Source organism: Rhinolophus sinicus, linkage group LG11 (genome assembly GCF_036562045.2).
Source record: "Rhinolophus sinicus isolate RSC01 linkage group LG11, ASM3656204v1, whole genome shotgun sequence".
Classification (NCBI taxonomy): Eukaryota; Metazoa; Chordata; class Mammalia; order Chiroptera; family Rhinolophidae; genus Rhinolophus; species Rhinolophus sinicus.
In genome coordinates, this window is record NC_133760.1 from 32,819,842 (window position 1) to 32,839,189 (window position 19,348).

Consider the following 19,348-nt stretch of genomic DNA (forward strand, 5'->3'; position numbering starts at 1 on the left):
GGCTAACCAGTAACAGCTGATGGCCAACTAGTCATAGTCATAGCTGATGACCATCCACTACCTGAGCCAGCACCTTTCTATGTGAGGCCGAGAGCCTGGAAATTGCTTTCTGGGTCTCTGTCCCCACAGATGCTAAAGAGAAAGGTGAGGATTAGGGAGAAGGCTGAGCGGAAGTGAGATGCCTTAGTGGTTACTACACTTCTGTCAAGATCAACGATGGCTGCCTTTTGAGGAAGGAAAATGAGTAAACTGTTTGCTACTTCAGGAAGGATAGCATCAGCTTTGTGATTGGAGGATGTATGTCTGTGGGTGTCTTCTGGATGAGGAGACTATTGCTTCTTGATAATTTAACTATGTTGGTCATCATGGGAACAGAACCAGAGCAGCAGCCAGAAAGAAGCAGGGGCAGCATGAGTCTCCATCACCTGGACAACATTGGATGCTGAGGCAGCCTCCACCTCCACCCCACCCTTGCACTCTGAGCATGTGAGGTATCTTGTGTGGCTATCTCAGTCTGACTTCTTTCTTCCCTGCATATTCTTACAATACACTGGAGATCAGTGGGGGTTGAGTTGACTCCGCCACCGGAATCAGCGTGGTCCCTGGAGAAGCCTATTTCTACCTATGCCTCCTCTGTAGGTCTTGATTTATGTAAATACTGCACAGGTGAAGAATTAGAAGAGAAGCTGCTTGCTCACATACTCCTCCCTGGTAGCAAGATTTTCTGCGCTGGCCCTGCTTCAACAGCCCCACCAGTTGGAGGCTATGAGGGGATAGTACATGCCAAGGCCCTATGGCAGTTGGCAGCATATCTGGTGTGGCCAGAATTCAGAGGGTGAGAGGGTTTGTGCTATTTGCTAAGACTGGAGAGGTCAATGGGAACAGACTCCTCAGGACTTCAGAGCCAAATAAAGGAATTTGGTATATCCTCAGAGCAATGGGAAACCACAAAAGAACTTAAGGCAGAAAGATGACATTAGATTTAAAAAAAAAAAAAAGTATAGGTGCGGTTGCTCTGCAGAAAATGCACTGGAGATGAGGAGACCAGGAAGAGGTGAGAGATGAAGGTGGTCTGCACTGGGGAAGAGGCAGTGGGAACAGAGTGAGGACACACCGGGGAGATGTTTGAAGGCCGAATCAGCAGGATATGGAGAGGCCCTGAAAGGGGAGGGCTGGGCAGTGGGGAGGAGGCATCACACCTTCAGGTCAGCTCTGGAGCCAGCCCTGGGCTTCCCAGCCACTTCTGCCCACTGCCAGCACCTGGATAACTTTTGGCATAGCTTCTACCCCCAAATTGTCCCTGGATCCTGGTCTGTTCACTCATACTGCAGGCTCCTAGAAGATAAGGTTTAACTAGTGTGTGCTTGTTTCCCCCTGTACAGGGCAGGGCACAGAGACGGTGTCAGGGGAGGTGAAGGGGAGGATATGCAACCCTGTTGGCTAAAATCTGCTTGCTACTTGGGTGTGAGTACTCACATGCCCCTGAGTGTCTAAGAATCTGGATGTGTCTGTTTTTCTGTGATGGCTTTGTATAGTAACCTCAAGGCCATGGCCAGCAGTGCCGGCCTATTTAAGGACTGAAGTTGAATGTTACAGAAAATTTACTGCATGGCTAATTGTAATGCAGGGTCTCAGCTCTCTCTCCCCGCACAAGAACGCAGGACATGGTGAGGCCAAAAAGGAACACCCACGGAGCCATGGATAGGGGAGTCATACCACTATACTTTAGATGGCGGATGGTTGAGACACCAAAGCAAACATCCACCAGTACCTCAACGCTGCCACCCAACCAATCAACCCCCTTGCCAGTGTAGCCACAGCAGTTATATTAGTGGCTAATGGCTAACCGGCAACAGCTGATGGCCACCCAGCCACAGCAGATGGCCATCTAATAACCAAGCCAGCACCTTTCCACGTGAGGCCGAGAGCCTGGAAACTGCTCTCCTGGCTCTGTCCCCACATGGGGCCTGGAGGAAAACTGAAAAAAAAACTCAAAAAGCTAAATTCTCCTTTCTCATTCCTCTGTCAGCAGTTGCTATTTATTTGTTGGACTTCCTGCCCTTCTCTTCCTCATTTTTTATAGCCCCCAGTTCCTTACGGGATTATTAAGAGTGGAAGAGACAAGCTATTTATCCCCCAAATGCACATTTTTGGTTTGGAGAACAGCAGATCCAAGAGTTTGTCCTCCCTCTTCCCACTCAGCTGCAAAAGTGGGTGTGGGGGCTGCTGGCCAGCAGTAGGGGACAGTGGCAGGAAGGGAGCGAGGTCTGAGTTTGTGCATACAAGACACTCAGGGCAGGGACACACCTGCTGTTCTCTGAAGCAGGGCTCTGGAGGACTCATGCTTTGTAGTGGGGCTGCGTAGAGAACGCTCCAGCTACAGGAGGCAGGGAGCAGCCCCACCTCCAGTACAGGGCCTTTGGTTGGCCCTTCCTCCTGGTCAGCAGGCACTGGGCAACAGCAAGTGCACAATCCCTCAAATATACCAAAGCTAGGAACCCTTCCACTCCTGGATAACCTAGGACCTCTAGTCCTTCTGGAAGAGTTTTTTTGCTCATTTAATTTTGGGGGAGGTTTCTAGGGTTTCCAGTCCTCAGAATTAGGTCACTACACTGGTCACTCCTATCACCTGGAAAAGGTTCCAAAGGTGGAGGAGCTCCAGTGGGTACCAATGTTCAAAGTAGAAACTTAAGAGGCTGGGAATGAGGAGTCTGGGCAGAGACCCAGAAGCCTCTCAGCTTCTGTGATAAGGCACATCCCCTAAGTGCGTGTTTGTGGGTGTGGGTGTGTGGGTGGGGGTTCTTAAGGGAGGCAACTAGGCTGAAGGCCTGAGGCTGGGAATAGGGTGGGGCCTGCTGAGCACAGACAGAACTTAGCCCTTGAGGTTTCTGGGAAAGCTATAGCCAGAAGAGCCACAAGATAAGGCGGGTGTAACCACAAAACCAGGTGCCAGCCTGTTTCTTAGGATCCATACTTCTGACCTCAACAAGGCCGAGGCTTCCACACTGAGGTAGGAGGGATCCTGGCCAGCAGGTCAGTCAGCATCTCTGAGAGAAATGTTGCTGGGATTGGGGGCTCTGCTGCCCTAGACATGACTCATTTCCTTCCACTCAAATAGACTAGTATCTGGGTTCCTACTCTGTTGAGTAAACATTCCCTGACCCTCCCCAGATAGTTGCTCAGTTGGCATTCCCAAAGCCCCTCAACTCAGGCCCTGGAGAGGTATAGCATCTCCTGAAGATGGAGCTCTTTCCTGAAGCAAACTGGGGAAGATGGGAGAAGGGTGCTCCTGACAGTTCCCACTTACTCGCTGGAGTCCTGGGGGGAATGGACATGCAGACTAGGGAATAAGGTGGGGAGAGAGAAGATCAGGGGCAGAGGAGGGCCCCTTCCTGAAACCAGAGTCCATAAAGTTAACCTCTCATTTCCAGAGACTACCTCTTCCCCCACACTCACCCCACGAGCCCCAGCACAGATGAACTCGGAGCCTAGAGCACTGTGACCACAAAGACGCTTGTATGTGGCCCTGGGGGTACCTGGGCCAGACTGCAGGCAATGGGAAAAGGTCACAGAGCCGAGTGCCACTCTCTGGGATAAGCACTCCAGGTCCTCTCTCAGAGAGCAAGGCTAGGGACAGGGGGAGAACAACCTGGGTCAGCCCCTCGGAGCAGTGGGTGTGCGGAGACGGTCAGGAGCGGGGAAGCCTGAGATGGGAGGCCAGTGGGCGCATGCTGTGGCGACCAGCGCAGCCCAGGGGGGCGCCCTGGAAGCTGTGAGGGGGAGGCTGTGCCGCCCCCTGGCGGCCGCGTTGCGCGGCGTCGCAGCTCCTTGTTCACCCGTCGCAAGGTCCTGAGACGCCATTCCCTTCTCGCGAGGCCCCGCAGCCAAATCTCCTGAATCGACGGTTGGGACCCCATCGTCGCCCTCTGCCCTTTGCCCGCCCCTCTCAGGCTCTCGAGATCCTGCCCGCCTGTCCGGCCCTGCGCAGCATGCAGCCCATGGGCCTCCAGGGTCTCAGCGTGCTCTGCTGGAGGCCTCTGGTGCATCTACTCCTCCTGCTGACGTTGCTGCCGCGGCCGATAACCCGCGCCCAGACCATACCCAGCGTCCCCAGCACCCCAAGTCTGCGGGAGCTTGCACAGGCCCTGATGCGGGCCTTCCCGCTCGTGGACGGGTTAGTAGGTGCTGGGGGCTGAGGGGTGAGGGCAGTGGGGGCGGAGCTCACCCCTGGGCTGGGGAGCGGGTTCTGAGCATGCAGGACTAATGAAGGAGGTTCCTTCACACCACCCCTGATGTCCTTTCCCATCATGTATGGGTACCCTTTCCCCTCCTCTTTCATCCCCTCCTTGATGGGAACAGGTCCTAGCCCAGGCCTAGAGGGTCCTAGTGTAGTCTAACAGCGTGGGGTGGGGGGCTCCTGGGGCTGGCACAGGACTGGCAACGTGTCCTGCCTGATCCAGGCCTAAAGGAGTCCACCCGTTTGCCCCGACCTAACCCTGCCTTGACCTTCCAGGCATAATGACATGCCCCTGGTCCTGAGGCAGTTTTACCGGAACCAGCTACAGGATGTGAATCTGCGCAATTTCAGCGACGGCCAGACCAGCCTGGACAGGCTTAGAGACGGTCTCGTAGGTGCCCAGGTATCAGAGGGATCCACAAAGTGCCACTCGCTGCTGGGGAATGTCGAGACATCTGGGGGCTCTAGAGACCACAAGTTAGTCACATGGGAACTCTTACCATAGTGACCCAAAAAGTGCCATGGCATGTTTACTGGGGGCTACAGGGGCCACGGTAAGACAGCTTGATGGGCACCAGGTACCACAGAACAAGTAGTGCATTACTTGTGACCTCTGGGCCCACTGGGTGCTGTGCGGGCTGTGGAGACTGAAAAGAGGAGCTTCAAAGCAGCCCCCGCCCAAACCAACCCCTGGTCTTCCCCCAGTTCTGGTCAGCCTACGTCCCATGCCAGACCCAGGAACGGGATGCTGTGCGCCTGACCCTGGAGCAAATTGACCTCATCCGCCGTATGTGTGCCTCCTATTCTGAGCTGGAGCTTGTGACCTCAGTTAAAGGTAGGTAGGTTGGTGGGAGGTGTTAGGGATTTGATTGAGGTACCCCAGGTCCTGAAAGTGATCACCTGATCTACTTGCCCCCAGCTCTGAACAGTACCCGGAAGTTGGCTTGCCTCATTGGTGTGGAGGGCGGCCACTCACTGGACAGTAGCCTCTCTGTCTTGCGTACCTTCTATATGCTGGGTGTGCGCTACTTGACCCTCACCCACAACTGCAACACGCCCTGGTGAGCACAGTGCAGATGGTATGGGCTCACTGAGGCAGGGATCTGGGGCCCAGACCATGCTTTACCCCTGGGATGTGGCACTGACCCTGGAGTGGGGAGGGGAGCTGGGTTCACAGAGCAAGACTGGATCCCCAGGCACAGCCCAGCTTGGGTTCCTGCTCTTGCTGTAGGGGGTTGGTAGGGTTAGAGGGTTCGGTAGGGCTTCTAGACTCTGTGGCCATATCTTGGCCACCAGTCTGACTGCCTCCTGGCCATCCTGCAGGGCAGAAAGCTCAGCTAAAGACATCCACACCTTCTACAACAATGTCAGTGGGCTGACCAGCTTTGGTGAGGTGAGGACCCTGATTCCATTACCCTGCCCCACATGTATGTATACACCCCACCTGTTCCCTAAGAATAAATGCAAATACATGTGCACCCCTGATGTCCTCTCCCCAACCTGTCCCTACAGAAGGTGGTGGTGGAAATGAACCGCCTGGGAATGATGGTAGACTTGTCCCATGTCTCAGACACTGTGGCACGGCAGGCCCTGGAAGTGTCACAGGCACCTGTGATCTTCTCTCACTCAGCTGCCCGGGGTGTGTGCAAGAATGCACGGAATGTTCCTGATGATATCCTGCAACTTCTGGTAAGAAACTGCCCTGGCCCTTGAACCTAAAGCAAGAGGTTTGAACCAGGAGCCCTTGAACCTGAGCCCCAGTTCCCTCAGCTTTCTCAAACCCCAGGCTGAACATTTCCCCCCACCCTAAAAGCCACAGCCCCTGAACCTTGAACTCAAGGTGGCGTTCTAGGTGGGAAACACTCCTCTAAACCCTCAAACCCAGGGCCAAGACACCACCCAAACCAGGGCTGAGTCTCCTCCATTCATACAAACCAGAGAGGTGAAGTCTGTGACCTCAAAGCCAGGGCTGAACACCTTCCTCACAGGGGTCCAGCAGGTTAACAGGCAGGTGGGGAGGTGGGCAAGCTGAGTGTCCATTTGTCCACCCCTGCAGAAGAAGAATGGTGGCATCGTGATGGTGTCCTTGTCCGTGGGGGTGATGGAGTGCAACCTGTTAGCCAATGTATCCACTGTGGCAGGTAAGGCCCAGCCTGGGCTGTCTGAACAGTTCTGATTTGGACCTGAGTCTTTGGGGCGGGGGGGTTGGACCTCAGAACAGCCCCAGGAGTTTGACCCACCCTTTAGCAGTAGGCACAGCTCCCCCAAACCCAAAAATGAACAGTACACAGCACTTTGGTGCCACATGGAACTGGACCCACAGAGTGCGTAGTGCAATACTGATGGGTATAAGAGAGGCAGTGAGACATAAAGCCTGGCTGCTGACCATCTGGCCTCTGCAGGGGCTCCCAAAGCACCCTCCCCCTGCCTCTGGCCAAGGACATGGGCAGCCCCTTAGGTCTCTGGGGGGTTTTGTCAGTTGTATTCTTTGTCCCTCTCTCATCTTCCACACACATTGAAAGAAGTCCTGGTAGGTTCTCAGGGAGACTCGAGGCAGGGTGAATCCTGATGTGAAACCGCCCAAACTTGTGGCTCTGGGGTCCATTTCAAATCTGAAGTCCAGTCTAGAGCCAGCAGGGATCACTTCAGGTCAAACTTCAGAGCCCTCAAGTTGGTACACGGTGCCGGGCCTTGAAGGAATTGGCCTGTATGGCCTACAGACTGCAGGAAAGGGAATCAACAGATTCCCCCACCCCTCTCCCTGCCCTGGAAGCCCCACACTGCTCACTCTCCATCTCCCAGATCACTTCGACCACATCAAGGCTGTCATTGGATCCAAATTCATTGGGATTGGCGGAGATTATGATGGGACCAGCCGGTGAGTGCTTCCCTGCGGCTTGTCTGGGGCTAGCTGTGCAGCAGCGGGGCCTTCGCAATCACCATGCCCACCACAGCATGGTCTTCATGGTCTTTAGGCCTTGAGCACAGTTCTGCTGGCCCACCTGGCATGTCCCCTCACCCAGGGTCTCTTTCGAGGGCTGTTCTGTCTATCCATGGCCCGTTGGCCCCACTCTGGGTCATCATATTTGGCTAAGCATCCAGAGTTCATCTGCCCAGCACGTGCACCCACTCCCAGTGCCACAGACCCACTGCCTCTGAGCAGACTCTTAACAAGGTTTGGTATGGGCTGACCATCTTCTCTGCTTGCAGCTGGGTCTGTGCATGCAGGGATTCAACCCTGTTCTTAAAAAGTTTTTCTTCTTTTTATGTATGGAGAGAAATTTTGCATTCAGTGAAAGGCATAGTTCTTAATAGTATAGTTCAAATGAGTTTTGATGAATATTCAAGGAGGTTTTGGGGTCTCCTGAAGGACGAAGAATAGGGGTGAATCATTTACTCTCTCCAAGTCTCCATTTCCCATATCTGACCAGGGTTGGGGTTCAGTGGACACATATGGCTGTGGGTCTGAGTCAGGACCAGGGAACTGTTCTGGGACCCAACAGCTGGTTGCCTGGTTGCCACACAGATTCCCACAGGGGCTGGAAGACGTGTCCACATACCCGGCCCTGATAGAGGAGTTGCTGAATCGTCATTGGAGTGAGGAAGAGCTCCAGGGAGTCCTTCGCGGAAATCTGCTGCGGGTCTTCAAACAGGTTGAACAGGTATGCTGGGCAGGGCAAAGGAGTACTCAGGAGTCTGAGCAGGTGTGTTGAGGGAAGCTGTGGGGGCTGCTAACCATCAACTGCTGCCTCCAGGTACGGGAAGAAAACAAGGGGCAAAGGCCCTTGGAGGACGAGTTCCCGGATGAGCAGCTGAGTAGCTTTTGCCGCTCTGTCCTACCGCCGCTACATCAGAGACAGAATATGGCTCCAGACCAGAAACTAACTGAGACTCCAATGCATTGGACACCCAAGTTGTCACTTAAGGTGCCATTCTCAAAATCCTCCCCCCACACAGCCCCAGGCTTCACAGTTATTGCTGCCTTCCCAGTTCTCGTTCTGTGGCTCTTGTGACCCAGTTAATCCTGCCAGATGTCATTTTGGCAACCGTGGACATCCCACAAAGTTCCCCTGTTGTGCAGGCACAAACATTTCCTGAAAATAAATATTTCAGACTGGAACCAGGCATGAGTGTCCTTCTCTGTGGGGTGGTCTGGTGGCACAGGCTCCCCAGGGCTGGGGGTTGGTGAGGCATCCTGCAGTTCAACCACCAGTTACTCAAAGACCTGTTGGCAGTGGCCTGAAGAACCTCAGATGATTGGACTCAGCACTGGAAGAAGACAGTGGGGGGCTCTGGCTGCAAGAAGGGGGACCCTATTCTGAGTTCCTTCTGAGTAGCTCGCCTCAGTCCCCATCCTGACCCCCTGACCACCACCTGGGGATCTTTCAGGGAATTATGGTTCAGATTCCCAAGTAGGGAACCTGCCTGGATCACAAATATCTTTGTTCCTATTTGGACAGAGCTCAGAATGTCAGGCCACATAATTGGCCATGGGCCTCCAATGCTGGACTGCCCTGGATGTGGGCCCACAGGGATTTCCTGAGAGGCACAGGCTACTTAGACAACTACTCCATCTTAACCCCAGGCCATTAATGGTAATAGCAACTGCACTAATAGCCAAAATTAAAAGTTAATAAAGAGTTAATAATGACAGCTAATAAATAACATGATAATAATAGATAATGGCTAATAAAAATAATAATGCTAATAGTCTGTGCATATCTCATGACTGAGCAATTTCACCCCAGGTATATATCCAAGAGGAATGCATGCATACATTCCCCAAGAGGCATATGAAATAATATTTATAGCAGCACTGTTCATAATAACTCCAAACTATGCATTTCAAAGTCAAACTTCAAGGAGCCAAAAAAAACTATTATCGTAAAAGGAGTCATATTTTTAAAAATCACATTAACTTGAGGAACAACAATAAAACTGACAACTAAATTTTCAACAGAAATAATGAAAATCCACACACAGTGGAATATCTTTAACTTGATGAATGAAAACTACCAAATGTTGAATTTTGTGCACAATGAAAGTATTCTTCAAAAATGAAGGGAAATACATTTTTCAGACTAACAAAAACAGAGAGAGAAATTGGAAATATGCAAATCATCTAATGAGAATATCAGTTATTATGGAAAAAGTGCATATTAAACAAATTAAGGAGATTATAGGTGCCCTAATTTTACATTTGAAATGGAGGTATGAACATTTAAACCAAATGTCTTCAGATTTTTTTTAACTGGAAAAAAGTTATGTTCTATGAATACACCTGATTTGGCTAAAGCAGGCACAGATTTGGCTCTTACTCTGAAATTTTAAGTTCTGTAGAAATTCCATCTGAAATTATTTTAAGAAACGTGTCATGCAGGGTGTCATGCGGGGTCTCTAGTCCCGCTCCCCACATAAGAACGCATTACATGGTGAGGCCAAAAAAGGAACACCCATGGAGCCATGGATAGGGGAGTCATACCACTATATTCTCGCTGGCGGCTGGGTTGGAGACACAGGAAGCAGGAGCCACACTATCCGCAACCTGCCGTCCACTTCTCTCTGCCAACCAACCTCACTTGCTAGCTGCAATCCGCCGTGCTAACTGCAATCCACTCTTGCTAGCTCAGCCACCATCTTCTTGCTAGCCCCCATTTTTCTGCTAGCGTAGCCACAGCAGTTGTATTAGTGGCCAGTGGCTCACTGGTTACAGCTGACGGCCAACTAGCCACATCTGATGGCCATCCAATCACAGTTGATGGCCATTTACTACCTGAGCCAACACCTTTCCATGTGAAGCCGAGAGCCTGGAAACTGCACTCCTGGCTCTGTTCCCACACATGCAATATTGATGCTGGTAATATAAAATCAACACTCTGTTTGGATCTTCTTAAATTGATTCACAAATTTTGTTTAGTGGAATTTTATCCAAATTTGGAATTAGCTTTGAAAAAAATTTTAACCAGTCACAGTAGCATCTCGTAAAAGAAGGTTCAATGAGCTGCAGTTATTTAAAAATTATTTGGTCAACAGAAATTGTCAAATAGGCAACCTCTCAACAGAAAATGAGCTAAGCAACAAAGTAGGTTTTGAAAATATTATTCCTGAGTTTGCTTCCGTTAAAGCCAGGAAAGTAAAATTATAATTCTAGTTTGGATATAAATAAAGCTATGGAAACATAAATTAATGTTGTGAATTTTAGTACACCTACTTTTCAGTCCTTTATTATTTTTTAACTATTTTAATGTTCTGGAAAGGTTAACCATTGAAAAATACATTTAAAAAAAATACATTAAGAGCGACCCGTAGTCCCACCGATACCACTGCTGCTCCCGCCCCTTCGCTCCTCGGCCGTGCAGTGGGCACCCGCGACGACGAGTACAACTACCTCTTCAAAGTTGTCCTTATCGGAGATTCTGGTGTTGGAAAGAGTAATCTCCTGTCTCGATTTACTCGAAATGAGTTTAATCTCGAAAGCAAGAGCACCATTGGAGTAGAGTTTGCAACAAGAAGCATCCAGGTTGATGGGAAAACAATAAAGGCACAGATATGGGACACAGCGGGGCAAGAACGATACCAAGCTGTAACATCAGCATACTATCGTGGCGCTGTAGGTGCCTTACTGGTTTATGACATTGCTAAACATCTCACACATGAAAATGTAGAGCGATGGCTGAAAGAACTGGGAGATCATGCTGATAGTAACATTGTTATAATGCTTGTGGGCAATAAGAGTGATTTGCGTCATCTCAGGGCAGTTCCTACAGATGAAGCAAGAGCTTTTGCAGAAAAGAATGGTTTGTCATTCATTGAGACATCTGCTTTAGATTCTACAAATGTAGAAGCTGCTTTTCAGACAATTCTGACAGAGATATACTGCATTGTTTCCCAGAAGCAAATGTCAGACAGACATGAAAATGACATGTCTCCAAGCAACAATATGGTTCCTATTCATGTTCCACCAACCACTGAAAACAAGCCAAAGGTGCAGTGCTGTCAGAACATATAAGGCATTTCTCTTCTCCCCTAGAAGGCTGTGTATAGTCCATTTCCCAGGTCTGAGATTTAAATATATTTGTAATTCTTGTGGTCAAAAAAAAAATACATTAAAATGTACATCAGAGCACACATTTTTCTTCTTGCCTCAGGCTCCAAGTTGGTTGGGTTCTGTACTCCTATTCAGAAAATCGTAATAGTGCTTTCCATTCATTTCACCTGTTCTCTCTTTTCTTGATTCCTTTTGGATCAATTGAGTAGCACTCTGAGATCACTTTAATCCTATTTCAGATCCTTCCAAGCTGAGCTGATCCAACTCAGGGTCCATTTAGAAAAAAATGGGAAGAGGTGGGAGTTAGAAGATAGAGGCTTAGAGGAGGGCCCTGTATTGTTGGGGCTCAGACTTCTGAGATGAGGCTTTACTCAGCTGGTGCAGGTGTTCGAAATGGGCACGACAAGGCTGCTCTGTGACAGCCAGAAGTTGGAGGCTACAGCCAACTGCCACTGCGGGAGCAGCACTGACGGGAACAGGAAAAACATTTTTCTCTTTCTGCTTTTCAGTTTCCCTTGAGCCCCAGAGCAGAGAATAGAAGGCTGGATCTGGAGCTGAGAGACAATTGCTTAATAACCAGAATTGCTGCAGGCCTGATTCACTCTTTCTCCTAGGGTGTATTCTTTTGTGTTCCAACTCAAAACTAAGTGTCCATCAGGGTTTTCTTTACCTTGGTGGACCCTGGACACTAATCTCTCTCCTTAGCCCCACAACGCCCCGCCCTGGTGAAAGAAACATCCCAAAGGCGGGGTCCGTCTCTGGGTTTCCACTCTCCCTGGATCCTGGACAAGTAATTTTTCAGTGTCTCGTGAACTCCCTGATGCCTTTGGGAAGATCCTTTCTATTTTGCCCAAATTCTGTTGTCAAGAGGAGTGTAACTTTGATTTAGTTAATCAACCAAAACCAAACATTTGAAAACTTTTTTTTAAAACTGGGGAATATTGGGGAATAGTGTGTTTTTCCAGGACCCATTAGCTTCAAGTTAAGTCATTGTTTTCAGTCTAGTTGTGGAGGATGCAGCTCACTGGCCCACGTGAGACTCGAACCGGCGACCTTGGTGTTATGAACACCATGCTCTTAACCACTGAGCCAACCAGTGCCCTATTTGAAAACTTTTATGTATTAATTTGATAACATTTTTAAAGTTTACTATAAACATTATGCCCTCTCCTTTCACCTAAGCCTAATATAGGAAACAGCTGTATGTGTAATGCTTTGCACTTTTGATAAACTAGCAGCAAAGTTTATTTGCTGTGTTGTTTAATGTTACTTAAATGAAGACCTCCATGGCAGATCAGCTAAGGTATATAAGAGACCAGAATAAATACATTCTCACTCTCTTTCTCTCTCTCTCTCCCCCAACCACTTCCTGTGAGAGCCAAAGTTGTTGGAGGTAACTGGGTCAAACTTGATCCTTAATACCAAGGCATGAGGAGGGGGCAGCGATGGATGGGGGCAGTAGTCTCCCGAGGCCAAGGCCCCTCTCCTGGCACCCAGAGGGAAGGCCCACTTATCAGGGAGCCCAGGTGTCATGCTGGGTGTCATGTGGGGTCTCTGGTCCCACTCCCCACATAAGAACACAGGACATGGTGAGGACAAAAAAGAACACCCATGGAGCCATAGGTAGGGGAGTCATACCACTATAGTCTCGCTGGAGGCTGGGTTGGAGACACAGGAAGCAGGAGCCACACAATCCGCAAACTGCCATCCACTTCTGTCTGGAATCCAACCTCACTTGCTAGCTGCAATCCGCTCTTGCTAGCTCAGCAACCATCTTCTTGCTAGCCCCCATTTTTCTGCTAGCGTAGCCACAACAGTTATATTAGTGGCCAATGGCTCACTGGTTACAGCTGATGGCCAACTAGCCACAGCTGATGGTCATCTAATCACAGTTGATGGCCATTCATTACCCGAGTCAGAACCTTTCCACATGAGGCCAAGAGCATGGAAACTGCACTCCTGGCTCTGTCCCCACACTGCTCCAGATGAAGTCATGTATCACACCAAGCCCCCCATGCTCTTGACACCAAGGGCTCTAAACTGACCTTGTACCCCTTCTCTATGCCTTCCAGGACCTTCCAGCTCCTCTCCCACAGCACAGTCATCCTGCCCAAACCAAACCTTTGCCTGCGCTACTAGCCAACCTGATCTAGGCTCCACCCTTTTAAGGCTCAGCCAGTGCTCTTGTGCCTCCACTAACCTCTTACCACCACTCTGGCCAGCTTGCACCAGCACTGCGCACAGATTCCCTCAATATTACAGAAAAAGATAGTACATAAATTGATAGGGGAGTAGGTAACCCCCTTCCTAAGAAGGCTACTATTAACTAATGTTTAGTGTATATACTTCTCTAGAGTCTTTTTCGTGCATATAAGATATGATCAAAAAATACGATGAATGTTTAAATTTTTAAAAATTTATTACAGTAAAAGACACATTGCCATCGATCCCCCTCAAAATACCCCCCTCACTTTGAACACACTTATCCCATCGTTCGTGCCACTTTCTGAAGCAGTTCTGGAAGTCCTCTTTCGTGAATGTCTTTACGAGTATTTAAGAAATGATGTGTGTAGAAAACAGCCTGAGAAATGGGCAAACGGTTTCATCCTCTATCATGAGAATGCTCCATGTCACACACCACTTCTGATACAGCAATTTCTGTCAGATAAAAACATTACGGTATGTCCTCATCCACCTTATTCACCGGATCTGGCACCGTGCGACTTCTGCCTCTTCCCCAAAGTCAAAATGACCCTGAAAGGTAAATGTTTTGAATCAATTTAGGACATTGAGGCAGCCACGACAGTGCAACTAAAGACACTCATGAAGGAGGACTTCCAGAACTGCTTCAGAAAGTGGCAAGAAAGATGGGATGTGTTTGAAGCAAAGGGTAAGAATTTTGAGGGGGATTAATGGCAATGTGTCTTTTACTGTAATACATTTTTTTATTTAAAAATGCACCATATTTTTTATCACACTTCGTATATTAACTGTATGTGCAGACACAAATTTCAACACTAGATGCTAAAACAAAATGGTTTCCCATAAATGTTGTTCTTAAATTACATTTTTATTACAAATATAGGAAACCTTTTTTTCTCTCAGTCAAAACAGACAGATCTAATTCACTCTTCTGAGTTGGGGCCTAGAACATCACAAAATAGTTGACCTATTGGAGGGTGGGGCACATCCCTGCAACTAAAACTCCACATGGAACTGCAAGTAGGGGTGAGATTAGGACTATTCCTGGACCCCTCCCAGTTGCCCGACCGGCCTCCTCTCCTACTTTGTTCTTTCCAGATAGCCGGAAGGGCAGTAGGTGCAAGGCCAGAAGCAAGGGCGGAGGTAGCCCGCGATGTGTCGCTAGAGGGCGCTCGCGGAAGACGCCGGCCTGGCCCATTGGTGTGCACTCCTAGTGGGGGAGGGAGTGCCGTACAGCCCCCTGGCGGCCACGCAGTGCGGCTGCGTTGCGGATCTCCGGACGTCGGTCTCAGTGTCCTGAATCCCGTCTTGACTAGGCCGCGCCGCTGAGTCACCTAAATCGACGGTCGGGACCTCATTCTTTCCCTCTGCCCCTCGTCCGCACCTCTCAGGCTCTCGAGATCAGCCTCTACCCGCTGGCTCTGCGCAGCATGCAGCCCTCAGGCCTTGAGGGTCCCCGCGTGCTCCGCCACCGTCGGCCTCTGTTTCGTTTGCTGCTTCTGCTCTCGCTGCTGCCGTGGCCAGTAACCCGCGCTCAGACCATGCCGGGCGACCCCAGCGCACCGACAGTACTAGAAACCACCAGTGCCCCGACCACGTCGGGCATCCCTAGTGCCCCGATCACGCCAGGCGCTTCCAGCGCGCTAAGTCTGTCGGAGCGGGTGCAGGCCCTGATGCGGAACTTCCCACTTGTGGATGGGTGCGTAGGTTCCGTGTGGGGGTCAGCGGGCGCTGAGCTCACCCCTAGGCAGGGGAGAGGGTCCAGAGCATGCAGGGCTAGTCAGGAGGCTCCCTCACACTACCCCTAGATACACTCTCTCCACCATCACCATGGGCCCCCTTACCTCCATTACCCCGTTCCTGGTGGAACCACCCCCCCCCCCAAGGTGATTATCAGGAAATCTATCTATTGTCTATGTGAGGTGGGGAGGTGGGGTGGAACAGGACAGGCCCAGGCACGTTGACATGTCCTGTCTGAACTTGAGGCTGTGTTCCCACTCTAATCTTGTCTTGACTCCCTCAGCCACAACCACCTGCCCATGCTCCTGAGACAGCTGTACCGGAACAGGCTGCAAGATGTTAACCTGCACAACTTCAGTCGTGGCCAGACCAGCCTGGACAAGCTTAGGGATGGCTTTGTGGGTGCCCAGGTACCACATGGATATACCAGGGTGCCACAGCATGGCTGCTGGGGAGTGGGGGCGCCACAGAAACCTGGGTAGGCAGTCCCCTGGGTGACTAGGTATCATTGGAAATGGAATCTGTCATCATTTGGCTGCTGTGGAGTGGGGGGTTTGTTGGAGGCCAAGACAGGCCAACCACATGGGTGCCTAGGTTCTGCGGGGACACACAGAAAGTGACACAACAATCCCTGGTGAGTGTGGGAGGTGCGGGAACCACAAAGGACATGGTGGATTGGCCTTGGGGCATTCACACAGCACATGGACAAACAGCAGGCAATGATGATGTCTTATGAGTCCAGTTTGGCTGCTGGCAACAAGCTGAATAGTCATCATGGCCATTGACCCAAATGAGTACCTTCGGGGCTGAGGATGAGTGGCAGGCGAAGGGCTTTGGTGACCACCCTGTCTCATCCTGGATGCCCGGGTCTACCCCTAGTTTTGGTCAGCCCACACCCCATGCCAGAGCCAGGACCAGGATGCCGTGCGCCTCACACTGGAGCAGATTGACCTCATTCATCGGATGTGTGCCTCCTACTCTGAACTGGAACTTGTGACCTCAGCCAAAGGTAGGCTGGCGAATGGGGGGATAGTCAGGAGCACACTCTGGTGGTTCTGGCCATGGGCCCTGATCACTTGATTATCCACCCTCTTCTAGGTCTGAACAGCACTCAAAAGCTAGCCTGCCTCATTGGTGTGGAAGGTGGCCACTCACTAGACAGCAGCCTCTCTGTGCTGCGCAGTTTCTACCTCCTGGGAGTACGCTACCTGACACTCACCTTCACCTGCAGCACACCCTGGTGAGCATAGTCCCTGATCAGGGTAGACTGGTAGATGGCATGGCGGGAAAACTTCCAGAGAGCTGAGGACAGAGGGGTCCACAGAGGGAGGCTGGACTGCCAGCAGGTCCTCACACTCCCAGAAAGCAGCTGGCCCAGGTCCTTACCCTGTTCTGGAGGTGGGATGGATGGACAAACAAAGGGATGACAGAGCCTCCAGGCTCTGATGGCCAAGGTATGGCCCACTAGACTGCACTCCCCTGGCTGTCCTGCAGGGCAGAGAGTTCCACCAAGTATGAACACCACTTCTACACCAACGTCAGCGGGTTAACAGGCTTTGGTGAGGTGAGGACTCCTGTTCCCTACCCTAACCCACCTGTTCCCTATAGATACGTGCACACGCATGTGTCCCTGACAACCTCCCCCACCCCCACTCACCCCCAAAAAATACCTGTCTCTGTAGAAGGTGGTAGAGGAAATGAACCGCCTGGGCATGATGGTGGACTTGTCCCATGCATCGGATGCCTTGGTGCGGCAAGCCCTGAAGGTGTCAAGGGCTCCTGTGATCTTCTCCCACTCAGCGGCCAGAGCTGTATGTGACAATGTGCTGAATGTTCCCGATGACATCCTGCAACTTCTGGTGAGCTGCCACCCGAGCCCTCAAACCCAGGGCTAAGCATTCTTCATACAAAGATTCTGGACCCTGAACAAAGCTGCCGGTCCAGGCCTCACTTACCCTAGGACCCAAGGCTGATTAACCCTCCCCCATCTCTGAAACTCAAGGCCAAATCAGTTCCACCCAGGGACCCACAAACCCAGAGAGGTGAAGCATCTTCCAACCCCTGGAGCCAGGACTGAGCACTGTCCTACCAGGGTGCATCCCCAGGGCACAGATGGCAGACTATCAGTCCAGAAGGCCAAGCTGAGTACCCACTTGTTTATCCCTGTAGAAGCAGAATGGTGGCATTGTGATGGTGACGCTGTCCATGGGGGTATTGCAGTGCAACCTGTTTGCGAATGTGTCCACCGTGGCAGGTGAGCCCCACTTTAACTCCTTGCGCAGTTCTGGCTTGGGCCAGTGGCTGCCGGTGCCTTCAGGACAGTCTAACACACCTGTTGGGCAAGCGGCAGACCTCCCACAATCCAGGGGAGTAGACGCAGCTCTTTACTGCCACCCATCTGAGCCCACAGTCAATTCTGATGGGTCTGAGGAGGAAACTGCCTCTGCCTTCGAGTCTCACTTTTCCTCCCACATCTCTGGACAGGACAGGCAGAGCCCTGACAAGGCTATCAAGGAATTCAGAGGCAGGGTGGTTCCTGGGGTGAAAAAGGTCCAACGGGGAGGCTCTGAGGTCCATTCTGTGTCCAGTATCCAGCCTGGAGCCACTTCAGAACTCACAACTGGCCAGGAGCTCTGTGGAGTCAGCTCCATGGCCTGGAGTGCTGTGGGCAGGAGAATGGGCCAGGGCTGAGTTTCCCCAGACCAGGGTAGTGCCAGGGTCTAACTCAGCCCAGTGCTGCCCACCACCTACCTCCACCCTCTAGATCATTTTGACCACATCAGGGCAGTCATTGGATCTGAGTTCATCGGGATTGGCGGAAATTATGATGGGTCTGGCCGGTAAGTGTTTTCTTGGACTGGGGTACAGCGGGGAGTTCTAGTTCCCCATCCCACGATCCTCCCATCTTTCAAACCTCAACCACAGGGTTTTGTCTTCCAGCCCACCTGGTATCTCCCCACTCCCAGTGCCTGTTTCCTTGGCTCTCCCTGTCCCTTCTAAAGCCACTGGACGCACTGCTACTCTTAAGGCATCACCCTCATTAAATGCTCCCCTCCCCCAGGGAGAGCTCATATGCCCAGCCTAAGCTCAACTCCCAGCCCAGCAGATGTGTTGTGGGCTAATCGTCTACTCTCTGCTCGGTGGGTGGATGCTGTAGAAACCCAATCTTCAAAGAGTTTCCAAAGTTGCATTCAGTAGCCTAAAGAACATGGCCTTCAATTTCCCATTTGTGATTAGGGCTGATGGGACAATGGCCTTAGATTAGGATCAGTGCGCTGAGGTCCCACAGCTGGCTGGCTGGTGGCTACACAGGTTCCCTCAGGAGCTGGAGAATGTATCTACATACCCGGTACTGATAGAAGAGTTGTTGAGGCGTGGCTGGAATGAGGAAGAGCTTCAGGGTGTCCTTCGTGGAAATCTGCTGCGGGTCTTCGGACAAGTGGAACAGGTATTATGCTGGGTTGGGCAAAAGGATGGTTCAGTGGTTTGAGCAGGTGAGGGGTTGCTGGGGGAGCCATTGACTGCTCACTCCCACTCCCAGGTGAGAGATGAAAACAGTGGTCATAGCCCTGTGGAGGATGAATTTCTAGACAGGCAGGTGGGCAAGTCCTGCCACTCCCACCTCGTGTCTCAGCCTCAGAGTGAACACGTGGCCACATACCTGGAGGTGACCAAGTGGCCAACCAATGATGTTCTCCAGAGGACCTCAAAAGTCTCCCCATACCTTGTTCTAGGCCGCATGGCTATTGCCACCTTCCCAATCCTCATCCAGTGGCTCTGATGACCTGGCTAGTTCCCCAAAGATCACCTTAACAAAGTCTCATAAAGTCCCCCTCCTGGTCCTCTAGGTACAGCATATGCTAAGAATAAACATTTTCGGCATGGAACTAGGTGTGAGTGTCCTTCCTTTTTCACATGGGGAGTGGGGGTTGGGGCCCAGTAGGCGCTTGGGTGGTGAAGGATCTTGTCTAACTCTAGCAGATCAAGGTGAGTGCTTCCCATTGGCCTCCAGCTTTGTCTCATCTCAGGAAGGCAGAGACATAGTCTCTACTAAAATCTCTATATTCCCTTTAAAAGCCTGAGTCCACAAACAGAAAAGAATAGAGTTACAGAGCTGACCC

General features: G+C 51.0%; 2 protein-coding genes and 1 pseudogene across 11 annotated transcripts; all 3 read left to right on the top strand.

Annotated features, from left to right (window-relative positions):
* Positions 1-338: 338 nt before the first annotated feature.
* On the top strand, positions 339-8,362 carry DPEP2 (dipeptidase 2). Of its 9 annotated transcripts, none has more exons than XM_019753763.2 (11): positions 339-486; positions 3,951-4,174; positions 4,514-4,640; positions 4,943-5,072; positions 5,157-5,298; positions 5,561-5,630; positions 5,750-5,926; positions 6,294-6,378; positions 7,040-7,115; positions 7,764-7,899; positions 7,993-8,362. In XM_019753763.2, exons 2-11 carry the CDS (start codon positions 3,990-3,992, stop codon positions 8,248-8,250), a joined length of 1,386 nt encoding a protein of 461 aa, XP_019609322.2. In that variant the 5' UTR covers positions 339-486; positions 3,951-3,989; the 3' UTR covers positions 8,251-8,362. The 9 variants fall into 9 exon arrangements, with proteins under 9 accessions (XP_019609322.2, XP_019609304.2, XP_074170794.1 ...); XM_019753745.2 differs by having other exon boundaries at positions 348-491; XM_074314693.1 differs by having other exon boundaries at positions 357-486; positions 3,876-4,174.
* A 270-nt stretch (positions 8,363-8,632) lies between these two features.
* On the top strand, positions 8,633-11,326 carry LOC109459218 (ras-related protein Rab-11A; annotated as a pseudogene). The gene is made up of 2 exons (XR_002139361.2): positions 8,633-8,649; positions 10,535-11,326. The product of XR_002139361.2 is annotated as a ras-related protein Rab-11A (transcript).
* A 3,404-nt stretch (positions 11,327-14,730) lies between these two features.
* On the top strand, positions 14,731-19,085 carry DPEP3 (dipeptidase 3). Its single transcript, XM_019756348.2, has 10 exons — positions 14,731-15,186; positions 15,511-15,637; positions 16,107-16,236; positions 16,326-16,467; positions 16,722-16,791; positions 16,910-17,086; positions 17,397-17,481; positions 17,992-18,067; positions 18,540-18,675; positions 18,769-19,085. The coding sequence occupies exons 1-10, from the start codon at positions 14,918-14,920 to the stop codon at positions 19,006-19,008; spliced, it is 1,452 nt and encodes a 483-aa protein (XP_019611907.2). The 5' UTR covers positions 14,731-14,917; the 3' UTR covers positions 19,009-19,085.
* The last annotated feature ends 263 nt before the right edge of the window (positions 19,086-19,348 follow it).

What these genes read in the sequence shown, in the direction of transcription:
- DPEP3 (XM_019756348.2), top strand. Translation starts at nt 14,918, where the DNA reads ATGCAGCCCTCAGGCCTTGAGGGTCCCCGCGTGCTCCGCCACCGTCGG. An exon ending in GGTTAACAGGCTTTGGTGAG is followed by an intron (nt 16,792 to 16,909) that starts GTGAGGACTCCT and finishes CTGTCTCTGTAG; the next exon opens with AAGGTGGTAGAGGAAATGAA. An exon ending in GAATGTGTCCACCGTGGCAG is followed by an intron (nt 17,482 to 17,991) that starts GTGAGCCCCACT and finishes TCCACCCTCTAG; the next exon opens with ATCATTTTGACCACATCAGG.
- DPEP2 (XM_019753763.2), top strand. Translation starts at nt 3,990, where the DNA reads ATGCAGCCCATGGGCCTCCAGGGTCTCAGCGTGCTCTGCTGGAGGCCT. An exon ending in CAATGTATCCACTGTGGCAG is followed by an intron (nt 6,379 to 7,039) that starts GTAAGGCCCAGC and finishes TCCATCTCCCAG; the next exon opens with ATCACTTCGACCACATCAAG. An exon ending in GATTATGATGGGACCAGCCG is followed by an intron (nt 7,116 to 7,763) that starts GTGAGTGCTTCC and finishes GTTGCCACACAG; the next exon opens with ATTCCCACAGGGGCTGGAAG.